Source organism: Eulemur rufifrons, chromosome 1 (assembly GCF_041146395.1).
Source record: "Eulemur rufifrons isolate Redbay chromosome 1, OSU_ERuf_1, whole genome shotgun sequence".
NCBI classification, from domain to species: Eukaryota; Metazoa; Chordata; class Mammalia; order Primates; family Lemuridae; genus Eulemur; species Eulemur rufifrons.
The window spans coordinates 18026440-18046598 of NC_090983.1; the positions used below are offsets into that span (position 1 = coordinate 18026440).

Genomic DNA, 20159 nt, shown 5'->3' on the forward strand with positions numbered 1-20159 from the left:
CCAGGCACCGTGCTACTTGCTTCACATCCTGTCGCACTCAACCCGCACAGTAACTCTGGGAGGTTATAACTGCATTTTACAGAGGGAGACTGGGCACAGAGAGGGTGAGTCTTTTATCCAGCATCACAGAGCCATGCAGACTTGATCTCAGGTGTGTGTGCCCACAGGGTCCGTGCTCTGGGTCCCGTGAAAGCCCGTGCCAGGTGGACACCAGGTTGAGGGAATGTCATCTCCAGTCCCCATGGAGAGCCCTCAGCCTTGTCGGAGCCGTCATCCACCTCGAGCCCCCCACTCATCCTTTCCTTGGCCCCAGCTGAGTGGAAAATGCGTGTTCTTTGAGGAGAGGGAAGTGGAAGCACAGGAGGGCCCCAGGGCTGGCTCTGAGCCAGACGCTGGCTGTGAGGGGGGAGAGGGCACCTGCTGCTCATCCTGCCACCGTCCCCCAGGGGACGCTCAGCCTGGTCTGCTCCTAGCGGGTCCAGGACCCAGACAGGGACCTCGTGGGCCTGAGGGCTCTGGGCTTATTCTGAGATGCTGGAGTCCAGACCAGGCATGGGGTGGGAAACCCAGGGGACCTGCCCCCCAGCCTGTGGTTGCTGCTGTTTGCAGGTATAGGTGGCTGCACTGCAGCAGGGGACACCACAGAGAGGAGGACAGAAGGACACGAGGGTAAATGAGGGATGGTGAGTGGGTGGGGTTAGGGAGGACAGGGTCGGTAGTCCAGAGACCTGGGTCTCCATCCTGGCCTCACTACTCACTCCCTGTGTGGCCTTGGGCAGGTCACTCTCCTCCCTTGGGCCTCAGTTTCCCCATCTGTAGACCAAGGGATTGGACTCACCAACTCTGCAGCCCCTTCCAGCCCAGATCTTCGATGGAAGCCATGACCAGCTGGATGTACCTTCTCCTCTCCCTCACCCCCATCCGGGGCTCATGTCCCCTGGCTCCTGGGGTCACTCCCCTTTCCCAGCTGCCCCTAGGACCCAGGGCTCTCCCTGCTACCCACCTGGGAGGGCCTGGCTGGCTGGGGCACGGAGAGCAGGGCTGTGCAGTCTGAGCCTGTCCCTGGCGACTGTGGCCTGCAGAGCATTTCCCAGGGTTTGCTGTCTGGGAAGTGACTCAGGCCCAGCCCAGCCCCTGCAGGGGAACTTGGCTCAGAGGGGGAGGAGCAGAGGCTGCTGTCCAGAGGTGGCAGAGGCAGGATCCAGGGCACTGGGGAGAATGGTGAGATGCGGGACAGATCTCCTCACGGGGACCTGGGGTCAGGTCACTTGGTGGAACAGGGACTCACCCCTGGTGGCAGCTACAGTTGATGCTGCTCAAGTTTCCTTTGGCTTTCCATCCCTTGCGCTGTGCTTCTTCCTCGTGGCCAGCAGGTGGCAGAAGGAGGCTGCGGTGCTGCCCACCTGGTCCTGCAGGGCTTGTCTCTTGTGTCACTTGTCTGGACTGTGGTGCAGGTGGGCAGCGGAGGATGAGGTTCCCAGCACCTGCCTCCCGCTTCACCTCAGTCCTGTCCCCATGAGAGCTGGTCAGCAGTGCCAACGTCCCTGTCCTGGTTCCCATTCCCACAAGGATGGAAGTGAAAGCAGCCGTGAGACGCTGTGTCCTGCAAGGGGCCAGCAGTGTTGCCCGGGGTGGGGGGCTGGGGTCCTCGCACTCCGGCTGTGTCTGCCTCCTTCAGGCGGGGGTCTTTCCCCCTGGTCCTGGTTTCTTCAGGCAGGGCTGCCCCTGGCGCTAGTTCTGGGGACAGAGAGGTAAGGGGCAGGGACCTGGGAGGACTGTTGTTTTCAGAAATCCCAGCGACCACATATAAACACCAGCACAGCCCTATCCACGCCTGTGTGCCCTTGCCCCGCCCCCTGCCTGTCTCCTGGGATCAGAGGATTCCTCTCTTATCTGTCCCCCTTGTCTCTGTTTCCTCCTCTCTGAGTCTCCCTTTTTCTCTCCCCTTATCTGCTCTCCGCCCCTTCTGTGGTGCCCTTGGTCTCCTACGCCCCTCCCAATTCAACCTCCCAGTCCAGTCCCGGGTCCCCTCCTCCCTCTGCCTGTGCCCTGCACCCTCCTGTCTCCCTCATCTCCCGCTTCGACGAGGCTCATGTCACTGCCCCTCTCTAGGCCCCTCACTGCCTTGCTCCTGATGGCAGGAGCAGAGAACATTACTCCGAGCAGAGCCGGGCTGGGGTGTCACCACCTCCTCCAGACGTCACAGGGGTCCTGGGAAGAATAGTCCCCAGGGCTGGAGGACAGCTGCCTCCTAGGGCTCCCGCCTCCCTGCCACCTGCCCACAGGGAACCAGGCCAGATGGGCTGCACCTTGAGCTTGGTGTACTGCGAGGTGACGGCACCTGGTTCCTGCTGTGGTCCCCAGCTCCCTGGGAGTCCCTGGCCCCTGGGTGGGCCCAAGGCTGGGAGTTCGGGAGTTTAGTTGGCATGGACAGGAGGAGGCTGCTGGTTCAGATAGGGCATTGCGGGATTGGGCATGGGAGGATGCCCCAGTGGTCAGAGGGTGGCTCCCAGAGTCCAGCCCACCTGAGACAGGTGAAGAGCCAAGACAGGCAAGTGCCCCTCAGGTAAGTGATCGGGACATGGACAGCAAGGCTGGCTGCCCCAGGGAGGGGGCGGACCAGGAACAGGACCAAGTGGAGGGCAGACAGTTAGGCTGATGTCTCACCTAGGTCCCTGGGTGCTTGGGAGGAGGGTGATATGGGAACTGACCCTTAGAAAGGGAAATAGCCCAGGTGAGGTTAAGAGCCACCTGAGACAGGGAAGTCATGGAGTGCTGGGGCAGGCAGGTAAAGGGCTAAACTTCCCCAGAGCTGCAGCATGGGGCAGCTGTGGCTGTTCTTTCACCAGGAAGCACTCTGGGCCAGGGGGAGGGGCCCCTCTGAGCCAGGAGGGCCCCACCAGAGCCAGGACTGACCTGGGATGGTGGGGACAGCAGGACCCTCACCCCTGTACCCTCTGTTCTGGGTGAGTCTTGGAGCCTTGCAAGTGGGAAGCTGAGCCGGGGTGGGCGTGGGCTGGAGCAGGGAGGCAGGTGTTTCCCTGGATGGGGTGTGTGTGGGGAAGCATCAGGTGTGGTGTAGGTATGGGGGCTGGATTTCCCCCGGGGAGAGGAGGGGGAGGACTTCGGGGTCACCAGGATATGGAGGACTCCACTCCCTGCTCTGCATAATCCCAGCCCACCTCCTGGCCTCCCTGTTGGGAGCTGGAAGGCAGCAGCCTCCTAGATTTGGAGCTGTGTTGTGGATTAGCTGCTGTCCCACATGTCTCCACCTGAGCACACGGAGATGAGGTGACTCAAATGCACCCTCTGGCCACATCCCAGCTCCCAGCTGACGGGTAGTCATTGAAGCCAGGCGTGTGTGTGTGTGTGTGTGTGTGTATACATGCACGTGCACAAGTGTGCTGTGTGTGCCCAGGAGCCCTCTTCCCCACTCCACTGGGTGTCCCTGCAGGGCACGGGTGATGGCATATTGTGCGGATGGTGCACAGTGCCAGGCACAGGCTGGACACTGCAAACTGCACGCTCCCTCCTGCACAAGCTCTAGCCCCAGTTGTCACCCCAGACACCGACCATGGTGAGGCCGGGCTCGGTAGGGTGCAGTCGTGGCCTGAGCCCTCCCAGTGGCTGGTGTCCCAGGTATGACCCTGATGGAGGCTGAGCCGAGCGTAGGCCCTGGGCGAGGCGGGGAAGCCTTCCCTGTCCTGAGCCCCTTCTGTGCCAGGCCCTGTGCTGGGCACAAGTCTGGGCGCTGAGGCGAGCAGGGCCTTGACCCTGGTCACAGGGCTCCACCGGCCTCTCCTTTGCCAGCCCCTCCCTCGCTGGCCCTCAGTGGCCCCAGGAGAGGCCCTGCCCCCTGCCCCGCCACGCTCCTCCCCCATGTCTTCCTGTCTGTCTCTGTTACTAGGTTTGTCTGTCTTTCATTTGCTTGTTCCCTGTTACACAACCTGTCCTCCTCCTATTAATCTTAAGTGTCACATTTCCAGGTCTGCGTGGGCCAGAAGGACGGTTCATGTGGATCTGGCGGGAGGAAGAGGAGCAGCGCCGGGGTCTGCTGGAGGCTGGCGGGGCAGCGCAGGCACCAGGCACCCAGCCTGCTGTGGCTCATCTGCCGGCTCCTCTTGCTGGCGTTGCCAGGGGCCGGGCCGCAGCCCCTCCGGGTGGGTTCACCTGGTGAATATGGTCCACATATTGAACCTGCACCACAGCAGGTGTCAGTCTGTCCTGTAGGTTCCAGATTGTTCTCACTGTTCCTCACTTCACGTCCGTGTTTTCTTCCTGGCTGCCTGTCCTGCCAGCTTCAGATCCCAGTCCCTCCCTTGACACTCCTGGTGACTGTTTGCCCTGGAGACCTGAGAAGTCCAGAAGGATCCCACAACACGTGTCTTTGCATGACACCTGGTCCACAGCAGGAGGCGTGGGCTGCGGATGGGGGTGGGCAGGCTGGTCCCCATCTCAGTTCCAATCCTTCTCCATGGACACAACACACAGCAGAGGGGCCACTTCCTGCAAAGCCCCTCACCTGGGCCCTCTGCTCACCCTTGCCCCACCTCTCTGTAGCAGTTTGGATGCTTCTGGTTGGAAGTGTTTAGGAGTAAAATAAACACCCAACTAAAAGTGGTTTATACCAGAAAAGACACTTAATGAATTCATTAAACAAAAAAATTATAGGTATGTGTTTCCAGTATTGGTCAGGGGTTAAAGTGCCTTTGGAGGCCATGGCTTTTTTTCTTAATAGAAGTAGAATATTCATTACAAATTTACCATTTTAATGATTTTTAAGTGTGTAGATTAGTGGCATTAATTAATTTCACATTGCTATACAAACTGTCAGAACTGTCCATCTTCAGAACTTTCTCCTCACCCAAAGCATAAACTCTGAACCTTTAAACAATGACACCCCTCTCTGCCCTGCGCCCAGCCCCAGGGAACCACCATTGCGCTTTCTGTCTCTGTGAATCTGACTATTCTAGGTTCCTCACGGAAGCAGCATGGTACATTCTTTGTCCATTTATGTCTAGCTCGTGTCACTGAGCATCATGTTGTCAAGGTGCATCCACGCTGTAACGTGCGTCAACACTTCACCCGTCTGCACGGCTGAACGTCACTTCACTGCAGGTTCACACCACATTTTGTCTGGCCAGTCACTCACTGATGAACATTTGGGGGGCTCCACCTTTTGGCTCTTGTGAATAATGCTGCTGTGGACATGGGTGTCCACATATCTGAGTCCCTGCTTTCCATTCCTGTGGGGATGTTCCTAGAAGCGGAATTGCTGGATCCCGTGGTGATTCTCTGTTTACTGTTTTGACGACAGCCGTCACAGGGTCTCCACCGTGACTGCACCATTTACAGTTCTGCCAGAGACGCACAAGGATTCCAGTTTCTCTCCATCCTCATCAGCACTTACTATTTCATGGGGTTTTGTGTGTGTGTGACAAGAGCCATCCTAGTGAGTGTGACGGGGCGTCTCACTGGGGTTTTGCCGAGCACTTCTTACAGAGCAGAGTGCCGTGGCCAGTGGCAGGATGGACAGAGCTCTAGTGCTGGCCTAGTGATGATGGCAGGGGGTGGGCACCAGGGCAGGTTCTCTAAACCATGCAGTGGGGGCCTGGTAAGGACGTGGCCTCCGCCCCTTCCTGCAGCCACAATGGGGGCTCACAATGGGACACTCACACCATGAACAGCAGTGGACGTGGGGCTTGGAACGGGACACTGAGGGGAAGGGAGGAACCCGAGGGGCTGCACTGAGGCAGGAGTCTCAGAGGGTAGTGGACGTGTTCGCTGAAGCAGAGCCAGCGAAGGAAGACCTGCTGTCCCTGGGCAAGAGCTCCTTGCTGATCAGGCCACGGGTGGCCAGGATCTTGAGGAGTCCATGGCGAAACTTTTGGCCAATGAAGGCGTAGATGACAGGGTTGAGGCAGCTGTGGAGGAAGCCCAGAATCTCGGTGGCTTCCAGGGCCTGGTCAATGGCATTCCGGCGTTTACAGGTGTCTGCAATCACATGGGTCCTCATGAGGGTGTCTGCGAGCAGGACCAGGTGGTAGGGCAGCCAGCAGAGTAGGAAGATGAGGACCACAGCAAAGATGACCTGCATGGCCTGGTGCTTCTGCCCCACGTGGGCCTTAAGCAGCGTGCGCAGGGTGAGCCCATAGCAGAACAGCATGACCAGCAGGGGCAGGACAAAGCCGAAGGTGTGGGGCAGGATCCGCAGCACCATCCGCCACATGGCTGTACTGTTGCCTATGTCCTCATAGCAGACTGCACTGGCGGAGGGCGGGTAGATGGCCCTACGGAAAATTAGGATGGGGAGAGACAGGCACAGGGACAGGGCCCACATGCCCAGACATATAAACTTGACCAAGTGGGGCTTGTCAGTGGGAGGACGTGCAGTGTGGACAATGGCCATGTAGCGGTCCACGCTGATGCAGGCCAGCAGGAGAATTCCACTGTAGAAGTTGACTTCCTTCAGGAGTGACACCAGCTTGCACAGGGCTGTGCCAAAAATCCAGCCATTCACCTTGGAGGCGGCCCAGATGGGCAAGGTCAGGGCGAAGAGCAGGTCGGCCATGGCCAGGTTCAGCAGGTAGACGTCAGTGATGGAGCGGCTCTTGTGGCTGTACAAGATGACCAACATCACCAAGGAGTTTCCCAGCAGGCTCAGCAGGAACACCAGGGCATAGATGACGACCACGGCATACTTGCTGATTTCTAGAAATTCTGGCTGGCACGGGGCAGAATCTGGTAGAATAGAGGGCAGGTCAGTGCTGTAACTGTAGTTACTAAAATCTCCATCGAATAAATCTTCAAAGTTGAAGTCCTCCCAGTTAACATCTTCCATTGTTGAGGCAAATTTGAATCCTGGCCTAGAGAAGAGAGATGAGAGTGATTGCACAGTAAATCCTGCCCAGGATCTTGCCCGTCCACCCAAGAAACCGGGATAGGATAGGACAACTTTCATTGGTTTGTATATTACCTGGAAGTAACTTTCACTTCAGATGTGTAAGTGGTAGGGACACTAATGTTATGAGGCAAGTTTAGTGATAAAAGGTAAACTTTATGACAATACTATAGTTGTCTTCAATATCAGACAGAGGTTCACAGCATTTTGTGTGACATGGTCATCACACAAGACTTTAAAGTTACCTTTGGAGAATCCCTACAGAACACAGGGTCCTGCTGCGTCGCTCAGTTGTGAGCATCTTTGGCTGAGGAGGCTGCATTTAATGCTCGGCACCAGGTGCTGCCATTCAGTTCTTACTCTGGGGACCAAGCACGCAATCCAATTGACTTGTACCCCAGGGAAAGCTCAAGGTTTGACCTCAATGCTGAGGGATGGATCTCTTTGTGCCATTTTCTGAAAATTACTTTAAAGGAAGTGTTCTGGAAACTGGTTTGAGTGATAGCAGCATGAGGTTTCTGAAGGCTCGAGCTGGAAGTGTCTTTAGGCAGTTAACAAGGTCCAGTGTTTCTCTTTTGGGAAGAAGGAGGCCTGATCAGAGTATATTTATGTCCTGAGAAAAACTGTATTAAACATGATAAGCAAGAGGTTGACTGATTCTTCAAATGGGTGGGAACATAACAGATTATTTGGGCAGCTGTGGGCAGCCACATTCTGCCATGCGGGGTGAGCAGAGACAGCCAGTCTGCTCCCCAAACAAGGGGAGGGGTGGCGGGAAGCAGAGAAGACAGGGCACACAGTACCCTTGTCTGGTGGCTTTCCAGTCGTGCTGGGGACCCTCCTGTCCTGCATGTGCCTGCCTTCATCCACCCTGATCCCCCTGTCCCCTCAAACTTAGTCTACGTCCACAGGCTCTGCTGTTGCTACAGGGACAGCAGAGATTCTGTTCGGCACATGCTGAACCACTAGGAAATGTCATTCCAGTGCCTCAAAGATTAACTAAAGTAAACGAGCTCCTGAATTAGCTCCCTTTTGTGCCAAAAATAGATCACCATGCTGACATTTCTTAGAGCAAGGTGCAACTTCCTATGGCCATTCCCCAGACTATAACCTGCCAAAGTGGACCCCAGTGTCAGAGCAGAGACAGGAAGTAACCAGTCCCCAGAACAACGTCACACCCACCAGGCTGTGCATACTAACGACAGCATGGACAGAACAGTGTTGGTGAGGATGTGGAGAAAACGGAACCCTCGTACGTTGCTGGTGGGAATGTCAAGTGGTGCAGCTGCTTTGGGAACCAGTTTAACGGTCACTCAGCAAGGTCTCCATAGAGTTACCACGTGACCCTGCATTTGCCAACCTAGGTTATACCCAAGAGAATGGAAAATGTGTGTCCATGTAAAACCTGTACACACATGTGCACGGGAGCATTGGCAGGTCCGCTGCGGCCCCCCCGCGGGGTTAGCCAGCAGGGCAAGCTGCACAGTGGGCCAAGGGGATTGGGAGCAACCTCAGGACCTTTGCGGGAAGCAGCTGGGGGCAGATCTGCTGGGCTGCTGTGGGTTGGGTGTGAGGGGGCCACAGTGCCGGGCAGAGTGGCAGACTCTCAGTTCCCCAACTTGTGGGGAGGGGGTGGAGTCCACATGTCCCACATGTTCAGCACAGTAATCTCATTACCTTACAAGGCATCCCATGCTGCTGTTGACCTGCCAAGGGCCTTAGGAAGCTCTGTCTTAACCTGAGCTGAACTTTCACCTCTATGTCCCCTTCCTTAAACCCAATGAAAGTCCATTCTGCTCCCAGTACTTCTTGCCTATTCCTTGGTAGAAACAGGATGTCAAGGGGTCTCAAACTCCAATGCTTTGGCACAGCCCATCAGAGACCAGAGGATGGTCACAAGTCAGTAATGTCTCCCCTGAACGCCGATGTACCCCACCCTAGCCCCATTCCACCCAGCCACCAGCTTCTCTGGGTTTACCCTTTCTGACGTGTCCACCCCGTGGGAAGTTCTGCGCTGGGCTCTGAGGGAAGTGAAGTAGCAGAAGCATGGGAGGGGGATGGGCAAGGAGAGCCAGGAGGGCTCAGGGCCAGGGGGTTGGGAGCAGAGGGTCCCAGGATGGTGTCTCCATCACCCCGAACTCTCAGCTCCAGATGCAGGCGCTGGCTACCAGCTCTGGCAGCCCCATTGGACTAGCTGAGACCCCCAGCCTGGCCCCAGCCCACTCCTCTCTGGCTCCCTGCCCTCAGTCTGCAGAGGCCAGGCCAACCCCAAGCTGGGTCCCCAGCACTGGTCTCATTAAGGGCTCTCCCACCCAACTCTCCATCCCAATCCAGAACCTTCCCCCTCCCTCCCAGCCCCTGGGCCAGAGGTGTCAGGCAGGTGCCCCCTCTGCAGCGAGCTCTGAGGTCCTGGGCGAGAGCTGGGGTGGAGGAGATAGGAGAAGCTGTCAGCTGGCAGGTGGGATTTGAGGCCATGTGTGAGCCACAGTGGTCCCCACCTCCACAGGCAGTTTCTCAGGGGAAGAGAGAGTGCTCCCCTCACAGTCCTCCACTTGCCTCTGCTCTGCCACAGTGAGGAACAGCTGGGGCTTCCGCAAGAGAAGCCCCTGTCCCCAAGGATGCTGGAACCCTAGTATGCAGTTCTCCTTTCTATGCCCACCCACAGCCACCTGCCTTCCTGCCCTCCTGAGTCGGACCCACCCTGCCCAGCACCCATCCTGTCCCCAACCCCACCCAGTCCCCTGCAGGAAGTCCAGCCTGGGAGCACAGCAGGCTTCCTGGGTCACCCCCTCAGCCACCCCTCCCAGTTTCCTCTTGTAGCACAGTGGCCAGCCTAAGACATCTGGGTGGGCAGTCTTGCCTGGATCTGGAATGCGGGGACAGACACTGAGGTGACCCTGCAGGGATACCCAGACTGGCAAGGAGTGGCAGGATGCCAGTAGACTCAGAGGAGCAGAGGAGACTACAGAGGGTGGTGGAAGGAGCAAGAGCTGGCGTTTGGGGAAGTCAGAGGGGCCCTCATGCCAGGCTGTGTCCATGTTGAGCAGTGGAGTGGGGGAGAGTGCTCTGAACCTCAGCCCTTCCATTCCTGCCAGCCCCCTGCAGCCTGTTCAGCCCTGTGGGAGCAAAGAGAGCCTCAACGAGGAGAACGGTGCCCTTGGGGCACCACCAGCAGTGCCAGTGGTGGCAGGGAAAGAAACGAAGAGGAAACAATACTCAGGCCCCTGCCATGGGCAGGCAGGTGGCACAGAAGACTCCTCAAACTTCCCCCTCCCTTAGTCCCCGTGTCCCCACTCCCCAGCTGGCCTCAGTCCCAAGCAGCCACTGACACCAGCACCTTCCCCAGCAAACCAACTCCTTCTGACTTGTGGGTCTCTCAGCACAGGGACAGCTGCACCCCAGACATCCCTGCCAGCACCACAGGAACATCTGAAGACGGGGGACTGACAGGGCGACCCCTGAGGGGTTTGCCCAGCCCAGGAACAAGGCACCAGGCAGGCTGACCTCACTTGCCCCGAATTTACACCCTAATAGGTGGTCTCCACTGCATCAGTGCCAACAGCCCAGCAGCCCTGCCGGCTCCATCCCCCTAAACATACAAACACACACACACACACACACACACACACACTCACCTTGCCTGCAGAGGAGCCACTGAGCAGGGTGGGTGTCAGGGCCAAGGCACTCCCTGGAAGGGACGGTGGCCAGTGTTGCAGGCAAAAGCTGTGGCTGGCAAGAAGCTGGTTGTTCACAGGAAGTGGGTGAGTGAGCCTCCTATCCAGGCAGGAAGTCCCAGGGCCACTTCTGGGAGCAACTGAGCTGTGGGCTCTGCTACCCAGGCTGCCTCCCCAGCTGGCCCAGGGTGTGGTCCAGCCCTGCACTGTCTGCTTCCTGAGTCAGCCAGCTGTTGACCCCTGAGCCTCCTTTAACCCCTGCAGCGCTGTGCTGGCTGTGCTCCTAGCAGCTCTGGCCAGGCTTAGGCAGGGCACAGGCACTTGGGCAGGAGCTTGCCAGGAAGTGCGGACTGCCCCTCCTTCAGCCACTGGGCCAGAGGGCTTTGGGGACAGGGGCGTGGAAGAGGGGAAGAGGGTAGAGGAGGCAGGACCCCAAGAGGGCCAGGACCCCCTGGGAGAGTCAGGGCTGCAGAGAAATGGCCAAAGGGCCGCAGGGTGGGGAAGGATGTTTGGTGAGATGATGGTGACATAATATTAATAATAATATAGCAACTCAAACTTTTGTAGAACACTCTTGTTTCGGCTCTTTCCAACTCCTTTTGTGACTGGAGGCCAGGAATCTCCCCTCTTATTTTTCTTTTTAAACTTTTTATTTTAAAATAATTTTGGGTTTACAGAAGAGAGTCAATGATAGTACAAATAGTACAGTTTCCACATAGCCTTCCACCAGCTTTCCCTGCAGTTAACACCTTGCATCATCATGGTAAGTTTGTCAAACTTAGTTAGTTAACACTGCTACTATACTATTCATGTGACTGTAGACTTTATTCAGATTTCACCAGTTTTCTAGTAACGTTTCTTTTCTGTTCCAGAATCCAATCCAGGATCTCATGTTGCATTTAGTTGTCATTTCTTCATAATGAATTTCCAAATGTGAGAAATTTTCAGTTTCTTTGTTCTTCGCTTCTGTTCTTTCACAAATATCACACTGTTTTGATTATTGTAGCTTTAATAGTTTGCCTTAAAGTGAAGTAGTGTCAGTCTTCTGACTTTACTCCTTTTCAATATTGTGTTGGCCATTCTTGTCTTTTCCCTTCCTATGTTAGGTTTCGAATGATTTTGTTAGTATCAAAAACAACATGCTGGGATTTAAAACAAATGAGACATAATAGGTGTACATAGTTTTGGAGTACTTGTGATAACTTAATACATGCAGATAATTTGTAAAGATGGAATCAGTGTATTTATGATGTCCATCAACTTAAATATTTGTCTTTCTTTTATGTGAGAACTATTTGTATTCTTCTCTTGTAGCTATTTTGAAATATACAATAGATGATTATAAAGTATAGTCACTCACCGGTCTATATAAAACTAGGTCTTATTCCTTCTTCAGACTCTATATTTGTACCCATTAATCAACTTCTCTTCATCGTCCCCTCCTCTCTACCTATCCAGCCCCTGCTACCCTGGATCCACTCTCTCCGTTTGCCCAGAACAATGTTCTGCAGCATTTCCCCATGTTCCCTTCACGTTTTATAGTTTCAGGTCGTAGATTGAAGCTTTTAATCCATTTTGATTTGCTTTTTGTACATGGCGAGAGATAGGGGTCTAGTTTCATTCCTTTGCATACAGCTACATAGTCTTCCCAGCACCATTTATTGATGAGACCGTCTTTACCCATTGCATGTTCTTGGCACTGTGTCGATAGCGAGTTAGCTGTAAATGCATAGATTCATATCTGGGTTCTCTATTCTGTTCTGTTGGTCTATGTGTCTGTTGTTGTTTTTTTTGAGACATAGTCTCACTCTGTTGCCCAGGCTAGAGTGAGTGCCGTGGCGTCAGCCTAGCTCACAGCAACCTCAAACTCCTGAGCTCAAGCAATCCTCCTGTCTCAGACTCCCGAGTAGCTGGGACTACAGGCATGCACCACCATGCCCGGCTAATTTTTTCTATATATATTTTTAGCTGTCCATATAATTTCTTTCTATTTTTAGTAGAGATGGGGTCTCGCTCTTGCTCAGGCTGGTCTCGAACTCCTGAGCTCAAACAATCCGCCCACCTCGGCCTCCCAAAGTGCTAGGATTACAGACGTGAGCCACCACGCCCGGCCTTATGTGTCTGTTTTTATGCCAGTACCATAGGCTGATTTGGTTACTATTGTTTTATAGCAAATTTTGAAGTCAGGTAGTGTGAGGCCTTCAGCTTTGTTCATTTTATCTATGATTGCTTTGGGTATTTGGGGGCCTTTTGTGGTTTTAGATATGCTTTAGTATTTTTATTCTATTATTGAGAAGAGTATCATTGGTATTTTGACAAGGATTGCATTGAATCTATAATTTGGTTTGGGTAGTATTGTCATTTTAACAATGTTAATTCTCCAATCCATGAACTTGAAATATCTTTCCATCTTAGAGTGTCTTCTTCAATTTATTTCATCAGTGTTTTAAATACTTCCTTGAAAGAAAGACTTAAAAGTCCCTATGGTAGTTGACTTCATCTGCCCTGCCCCGCTTCTATCTGATCTATAGCCATGGCTACGCTGCAGTAGAAGGTCTCGTCCCAGCTCCCATCCCCACACATGCACCACCCCCTGCTGGGTGCCCAAAGAGCTGATGCCCAGGTGGAACCCAGGGTCCAGGCCTAGGGACAGGGTTGGGGACGGGAGGAACTGGTCACACGTGCAACAGCAGCTCCAGGCAGCCACAGAGTCTGTGCAGAACAACACTGGAGTTGGTGACTATCCCTTGCCTGTCACTGTAGCCCTGGAGGATGGCAGGGACTGCTATTGCAGGGAGCTTGGCCAGACATCAGGCAGCAAGGCCACTGAGGGACAAGGTCCCAAGACTCCTCACTTCTCGTGAAGCTCAGGGCCACAAAATCTCTCAGGAAACACTCACCTTTCAGATCTCTGGTGACCTTCAGGATGGCCCCCTTTTCTGCCCTGGTGCAATTCCTCGTGACATGGAAGAGCAGCCCAGGAAGGACCTCTGGGCTCTGCTGTCCAACTCTCTCCTTATTCAAAGGAGAAATCAGAGCCTGGACAGGGAACGTGACTTACTCAGGGTCACACAGAGAGTTAGCCAGTGGGGTGACCAGCCCAGCTCTTCCTTCTAGGCCTGTGTGACAAGGATGGGGTGGCCTCCACTTACTGAGCAGGGCCTGGGTGCTGCAAGGCACCGTGCTACTTGCTTGACATCCTTGTCCCACTCAACCCCCATAATAACTCTGGGAGATTATAACTGCATTTTACAGAGGGAGACTGGGCACAGAGAGGGTGAGTCTTTTATCCAGCATCACAGAGCCATGCAGACTTGATCTCAAGTGTGTGTGCCCACAGGGCCCGTGCTCTGGGTCCTGTGAAAGCCCGTGCCAGGTGGACACCAGGCTGAGGGAATGTCATCTCCAGTCCCCACAGAGAGCCCTCAGCCTTGCCAGAGCCATCATCCTCCTCGAGCCCCCCACTCATCCTTTCCTGGGCCCCAGCTGAGTGGAAAATGCGTGTTCTTTGAGGAGAGGGAAGTGGAAGCACAGGAGGGCCCCAGGGCTGGCTCTGAGCCAGATGCTGGCTGTGAGGGGGGAGAGGGCACCTGCTGCTCATCCTGCCACCGTTCCCCGGGGGACGCTCAGCCTGGTCTGCTCCTAGTGGGTCCAGGACCCAGACAGGGAGCTTGTGGGCCTGAGGGCTCTGGGCTTATTCTGAGATGCTGGAGTCCAGACCAGGCATGGGGTGGGAAACCCAGGGACCTGCCCCCCAGCCTGTGGTTGCTGCTGTTTGCAGGTATAGGTGGCTGCACTGCAGCAGGGGACACCACAGAGAGGAGGACAGAAGGACACGAGGGTAAATGAGGGATGGTGAGTGGGTGGGGTTAGGGAGGACAGGGTCGGTAGTCCAGAGACCTGGGTCTCCATCCTGGCCTCACTACTCACTCCCTGTGTGGCCTCGGGCAGGTCACTCTCCTCCCTTGGGCCTCAGTGTCCCCATCTGTAGACCAAGGGATTGGACTCACCAACTCTGCAGCCCCTTCCAGCCCAGATTCTCGATGGAATCCATCACCAGCTGGATGTACCTCCTCCTCTCCCTCACCCCCATCCGGGGCTCATGTCCCCTGGCTCCTGGGGTCACTCCCCTTTCCCAGCTGCCCCTAGGACCCAGGGCTCTCCCTGCTACCCACCTGGGAGGGCCTGGCTGGCTGGGGCACGGAGAGCAGGGCTGTGCAGTCTGAGCCTGTCCCTGGCGACTGTGGCCTGCAGAGCATTTCCCAGGGTTTGCTGTCTGGGAAGTGACTCAGGCCCAGCCCAGCCCCTGCAGGGGAACTTGGCTCAGAGGGGGAGGAGCAGAGGCTGCTGTCCAGAGGTGGCAGAGGCAGGATCCAGGGCACTGGGGAGAATGGTGAGATGCGGGACAGATCTCCTCACGGGGACCTGGGGTCAGGTCACTTGGTGGAACAGGGACTCACCCCTGGTGGCAGCTACAGTTGATGCTGCTCAAGTTTCCTTTGGCTTTCCATCCCTTGCGCTGTGCTTCTTCCTCGTGGCCAGCAGGTGGCAGAAGGAGGCTGCGGTGCTGCCCACCTGGTCCTGCAGGGCTTGTCTCTTGTGTCACTTGTCTGGACTGTGGTGCTGGTGGGCAGCGGAGGATGAAGTTCTCAGCACCTGCCTCCCGCTTCACCTCAGTCCTGTCCCCCTGAGAGCTGGTCAGCAGTTCCAACGTTCCTGTCCTGGATCCCATTCCCACAAGGATGGAAGTGAAAGCAGCCATGAGACAATGTGTCCTGCAAGGGGCCGGCAGGGTTGCCCGGGGGGGCTGGGGCCCTCCCTCCCCGGCTGTGTCTGCCTCCTTCAGGCGGGGGTCTTTCCCCCCTGGTCCTGGTTTCTTCAGGCGGGGCTGCCCCTGGCGCTAGTTTTGGGGACAGAGAGGTGAGGAGCAGGGACCTGGAGTACTGTTGTTTTCAGAAATCCCAGCGACCACAGGTAAACACTGGCACAAGTGATGCCCACGCCTGTGTGCCCTCTGCCCCGCCCCTGCCTGTCTTCACTTGGCAGAAGCTCAGTCCCCCATCTGTCCCCAGTGTCTCTGTCTCCCCATCTCTTACTCTCCCTGTTTCTCTCCCCTTATTTACTGCCAGCCCCTTCCGCGGTGCCCTTGTTCTCCTATTCTCTCCCCGGCGCCCCCTGCCGCCCGCTCCCAGGCACCGGCTCTGCACTCCCGGAGCCCCGCGCCCTCGGGTCTCCCTCTATCCCTCTGGTGTCGCCGCCCATCGCCAGCTTGGCACGGCCCTGCACTGCTCTGCTCCTGGCGGTGGGGTTAGAGCAGGCACGGACTCCAGGCAGGGCAGGCTGGGGGCGTCGCCATCCCCTCCCGAAGTCGCAGGCGTGCTGGGCCAAGGGTCGCCAGGGCTGGGGCGGTTGCCTCCCGGGGCTCCCGCTTCCCGCCCCTGGGCTGCCCAGGGCCAGGCCAATGGGCTGCACCGTGAGCTTGGTGTGCTGGGAGGTGCTGGCGCCCCGGTCCCCCAGCAGCCGCCAGCCCTTCGGGGGTCGCCCAGCCCAGTCGTGGGCCCAGGGCTGGGAGTCCGGGTGTTCAGCCTGGGCGGAGAGGAGGCAGCTGCTGCTTCAGGTAGGGCTCTGATGAAGTAGGAACGGAAGGATGCCCCCAGTGGAAAGAGGGTGGCTGGCAGAGCACAGCTCACCTGAGACAGGTGAGGAGACAAGGTAGGACATGTAGTTCAGGTCAGTGATTGGGAAGAGGACAGCAAGGCTGGCTGCCCCAGGGAGGGGGTGGACAAGAAACAGGTAGGGGAAGGGTGGCCAGTTAGGCTGACTCTCACCTGGGTCTGTTGTGCTCTTGGGAAGAAGGTGACGTGGGACCTAACCTTAGAAGCACAAATAGCCCAGGTGAGGTTAAGAGCCCACCTGAGACAGGGAGTGCTGGGGCAGGCAGGTAAAGGGTTAAACTTCCCCAGAGCTGCAGCATGGGGCAGCTGTGGCTGTTCCTTCACCAGGAAGCACTCTGGGCCAGGGGGAGGGGGCCTTCTGAGCCAGGAGAGCCCGACCAGAGCCAGGACTGACCCGCGATGGTGGGGACAGCAGGATCCTCACCCCTGTACTCTCTGTTTTGGGTGAGTCTTGGAGCCTTGCAAGTGGGAAGCTGAGCCGGGGTGGGCGTGGGCTGGAGCAGGGAGGCAGGTGTTTCCCTGGATGGGGTGTGTGTGGGGAAGCATCAGGTGTGGTGTAGGTGTGGGGGCTGGATTTCCCCCGGGGAGAGGAGGGGGAGGACTTTGGGGTCACCAGGAAATGGAGGACTCCACTCCCTGCATAATCCCAGCCCACCTCCTGGCCTCCCTGTTGGGGCCTGGAAGGCAACGGACCCCCAGATTTGGAGCTGTGTTGTGGATTAGCTGCTGTCCCACATTCCTCCACCTGAGCACACGGCGATGAGGTGACTCAAACGCACCCTTTGGCCACATGGCCACATCCCAGCCCTCTGCTCATGGGTAGTCATTGAAGCCAGGCGTGTGTGTGTGTGTGTGTGTGTGTATACATGCACGTGCACAAGTGTACTGTGTGTGCCCAGGAGCCCTCTGCCCCACTCCGTTAGGTGTCCCTGCAGGGCACAGGTGATGGCATATTGTGTGTGATGCTGGTGCAGAGTGCCAGGCACAGGCTGGACACCGTAAACTGCACGCTCCTTCACCTTCTGGCCCCAGCTGTCACCCCAGACACCGACCATGGTGAGGCCAGGCTCAGTGGGTGCAGTCTTGGCCTCAGCTCTCACAGTGGCTGGTGTGACCCTGATGGAGGCTGAGCCGAGCTTAGGGCCAGGGGGACATAGGATGAGGCCTGGGGTGTGGGTCGGGCACCCCAAACTACTGTCTCTGGGTCCTGGCAAAGAGGTGAGTGTCCAGAGAATTGGGTGACATCACAAAACTCCCAGACTGTGGGGTCCCCAGAGGCCATCAGGACACCTCCCAGCCTCTGAGCCTCCTGAACTCTCCTCTGTCCTCCAGGCATTCAGGGGAGGTGAGATCAGACTCCCCGTGTCTTGGGGGTTGCTGTTTCAGATCCTTCTTGGCCAGAAAATGCTTCCAATGTTAGTTTTTCCTCTGGGAGTTTGAGCCCAGCTTCTGGTATTTTGGGGTTAGCGCAGAGAACCCCAGCAGGGGCGGCAGATTTCAGCTGGAGGCTCCTACCTCCAGCATGTTAGCGCTCCTGGGGCTGAGACCATCTGGCTCCTAGTGTCCTCTCTCCTTCTAAGACTGGCCCCCAGGCTTTCTCAGCTCTCGAGTCTGAGACCTGGGCCTGTGACTTCAGGACCCTCTGTTGTGGACTTCCTTGATTCCCTGTGTCCCTGTGTCCTCACCCACATGCAGCCAGCTTTGGTGCCTGTTTGGCTGTGTCAGTGGGGCAGGGACATTGACAGGGAGTTGGGGCTCAGATGGAGGAAGAACCAGGGGTACTGGAGGTGGGGGTGGGGGAAGGAGGGGGAGGGGAGGTGTGGGACAGTGTGTGACAGCAGCAAGGACAGGGATGGGGACGAGTGTGTGTCTGCATTCGGATGAGCTGGTTTCTGAGCAGCCTCCTGAGAGCGCCTGGAGCCCGCCCATGACTCCCTCCCCCCTTTATCTGCAGGGATCAAGCTCCGTGCCAGCCCACGTGCCCGGGCTCTGGCCCCAGCCCCAGATGCTCCTGCTGGTGGGTCTCTCCCCTCCCTGGGGCCCCCATTCACAATGCAACTCTCAGGAGACTGCAATGGCCCACGAAAGGGCAGCTGGTCACCCACCACCTGGGCCCTCACTCGAGGAGGGTGATACTCATGTTCTTGGGGTGAACAAACATCTCTTGGGTGCTCACCCTGCAGGAGCCAGAGCTCAGGGCTCCCCAGGCACCTGGGCTGCCGGCCAGGGCCCTCCCACTGACGGTCCTGCTGCGGACACGCCCCGTTCCTGCCCTAGGCCCTTCCATGGGCCCAACTTCTCTCCCTGAGCCATGGGCTGGGCCATGCTGCCCACTCAGCCCCCTAAGCAGGCTGTCCTCCTCTCTGCCCAGCTGCCTTGCCCCCCTGTCCCCAGTGCCCACATCTCTCTCCTCCCCTGGTGTCAATTTGTGGCCCTCTCCTCTTTGCTTCGGGGAGGGCACCCACCTTGGTCCCCAAGCCTCCGAGCCCGGCTCTGGTTATTAGATTCTGCTGCAGTGGGCCCTGTGCCTCCCAGGTGGCCTGTCTGGTCCCATGCCTGCTCTGTACGCCAAACCCTCCTTTGGTCCCAAGTGCCAGCCTCAGGAGAAAGGAGGGTGGGGCTTGGCCGGCCCCCACCCTCCACATTCCCGCCAAGCCTTCTCTGACCTGGGCGCCAAGGGGCCTAGCGGGCATCTCCAGGCTCTCTGCCATACCCCAGACAAGTGGGTGCTTGTTGGATGGTGGCAGGAGAAGAGGGGAGGAGGCACAGGCCTGCTGCTGCCTCCTCCCTCCCAGGCTGGCCCTGGGGTCAGCTCGTCTGAGCGCTGCTTCTCCCAGCCCAGAGCCCACTGAGGGGTCGGGTCCCAGAGCCTCCCCTGCATTCCTGTTGTGGGGTCCTGCACTCCTTTTGAAAGTTCTGGGGTCTAATCTGACTCCCTCCCTATGGTTGGATGACTCCCTCTTCCTCTCTCCCCAGTTATGTGGAATCATAGACCCCGGAGCTGAAAAGGATCTTGGTTAGTGGCCCTGATCCTTTGAGGACAAGGATTCCTTTGAGAATCGGACCAAAGCTCGGCAGGCTGTTGCTGGGCAGAAGTGCACACACGTGCTCACACACACTCAGACACTGTCTCACACACGCTCGCCTCACACACCCTGTCAAGCCCCCCATGGTCCTGATCCGTCCACCCCTGCTTTTCACAAATGAGCACACTGAGGCCCAGAGCGGGGGAGAGACTGGTCCAAGGTCACACAAGTGAGTGGCAGAGCTGGGACTCCGTCTTAGGTGTCCTGGGCCCAGACAAGTGGAAGTTTTGTCTCCAGACACCTTTTACCTTCCCCAGAGATTGCCAGAAAGACAGGCAGGCTTGGTCATTCACTTATTCAACACGGATTCCAGCATTTTTGAGCCCCTGCTATAAGCCAGGCATGGAGCTGGGAGCTGGGGACAGGGCTGGAAGCAGAGAGCCCCTGTTTTTGCCCTCAAGGAGTTGTCAGTGGGGTGGCAGATTTAGGACAGGCTGTGAACACGCAGCTGCACAGAGAAAGGCATTACCGGAAGCAGTGCTGCGGGGGGGAAAGTCAAGGGTTAAGGGGTGATGATCCTGGAAGGATTGGAGTGGGGTGATGGGGGTGGGGTGGGGTGCCATTTAAGGGAGGAGCAACGGTGACAAGTGTTCCAGGTGGTGGAAGCCATGTACTTGCATGTCCTGGGATGGAGGAGAGTTGGGAGCTGCCACAGGAGTTTAAAAGGCGTCTCTGGCTGCCCTCAAGTCCCCCACGTGTGCTGGGTATACGTGGGTTGGAAGGGCGAGAGGCAGAGTAGGAGCCGGGAGGTGGTGGCAGCCCTCTGGGTGGGGGTGGTGGGGGTTTGACTTAGAGAGGTGGTGGCCTTTGCCGGGCTGAGCGA

General features: G+C 56.9%; 1 protein-coding gene across 1 annotated transcript; it reads right to left on the bottom strand.

Annotated features, from left to right (window-relative positions):
• Positions 1-5761: 5761 nt before the first annotated feature.
• LOC138382715 (C-X-C chemokine receptor type 2-like) lies at positions 5762-6841 on the bottom strand. Its single transcript, XM_069467270.1, has one exon. The coding sequence runs from the start codon at positions 6839-6841 to the stop codon at positions 5762-5764; it is 1080 nt and encodes a 359-aa protein (XP_069323371.1).
• Positions 6842-20159: the final 13318 nt, after the last annotated feature.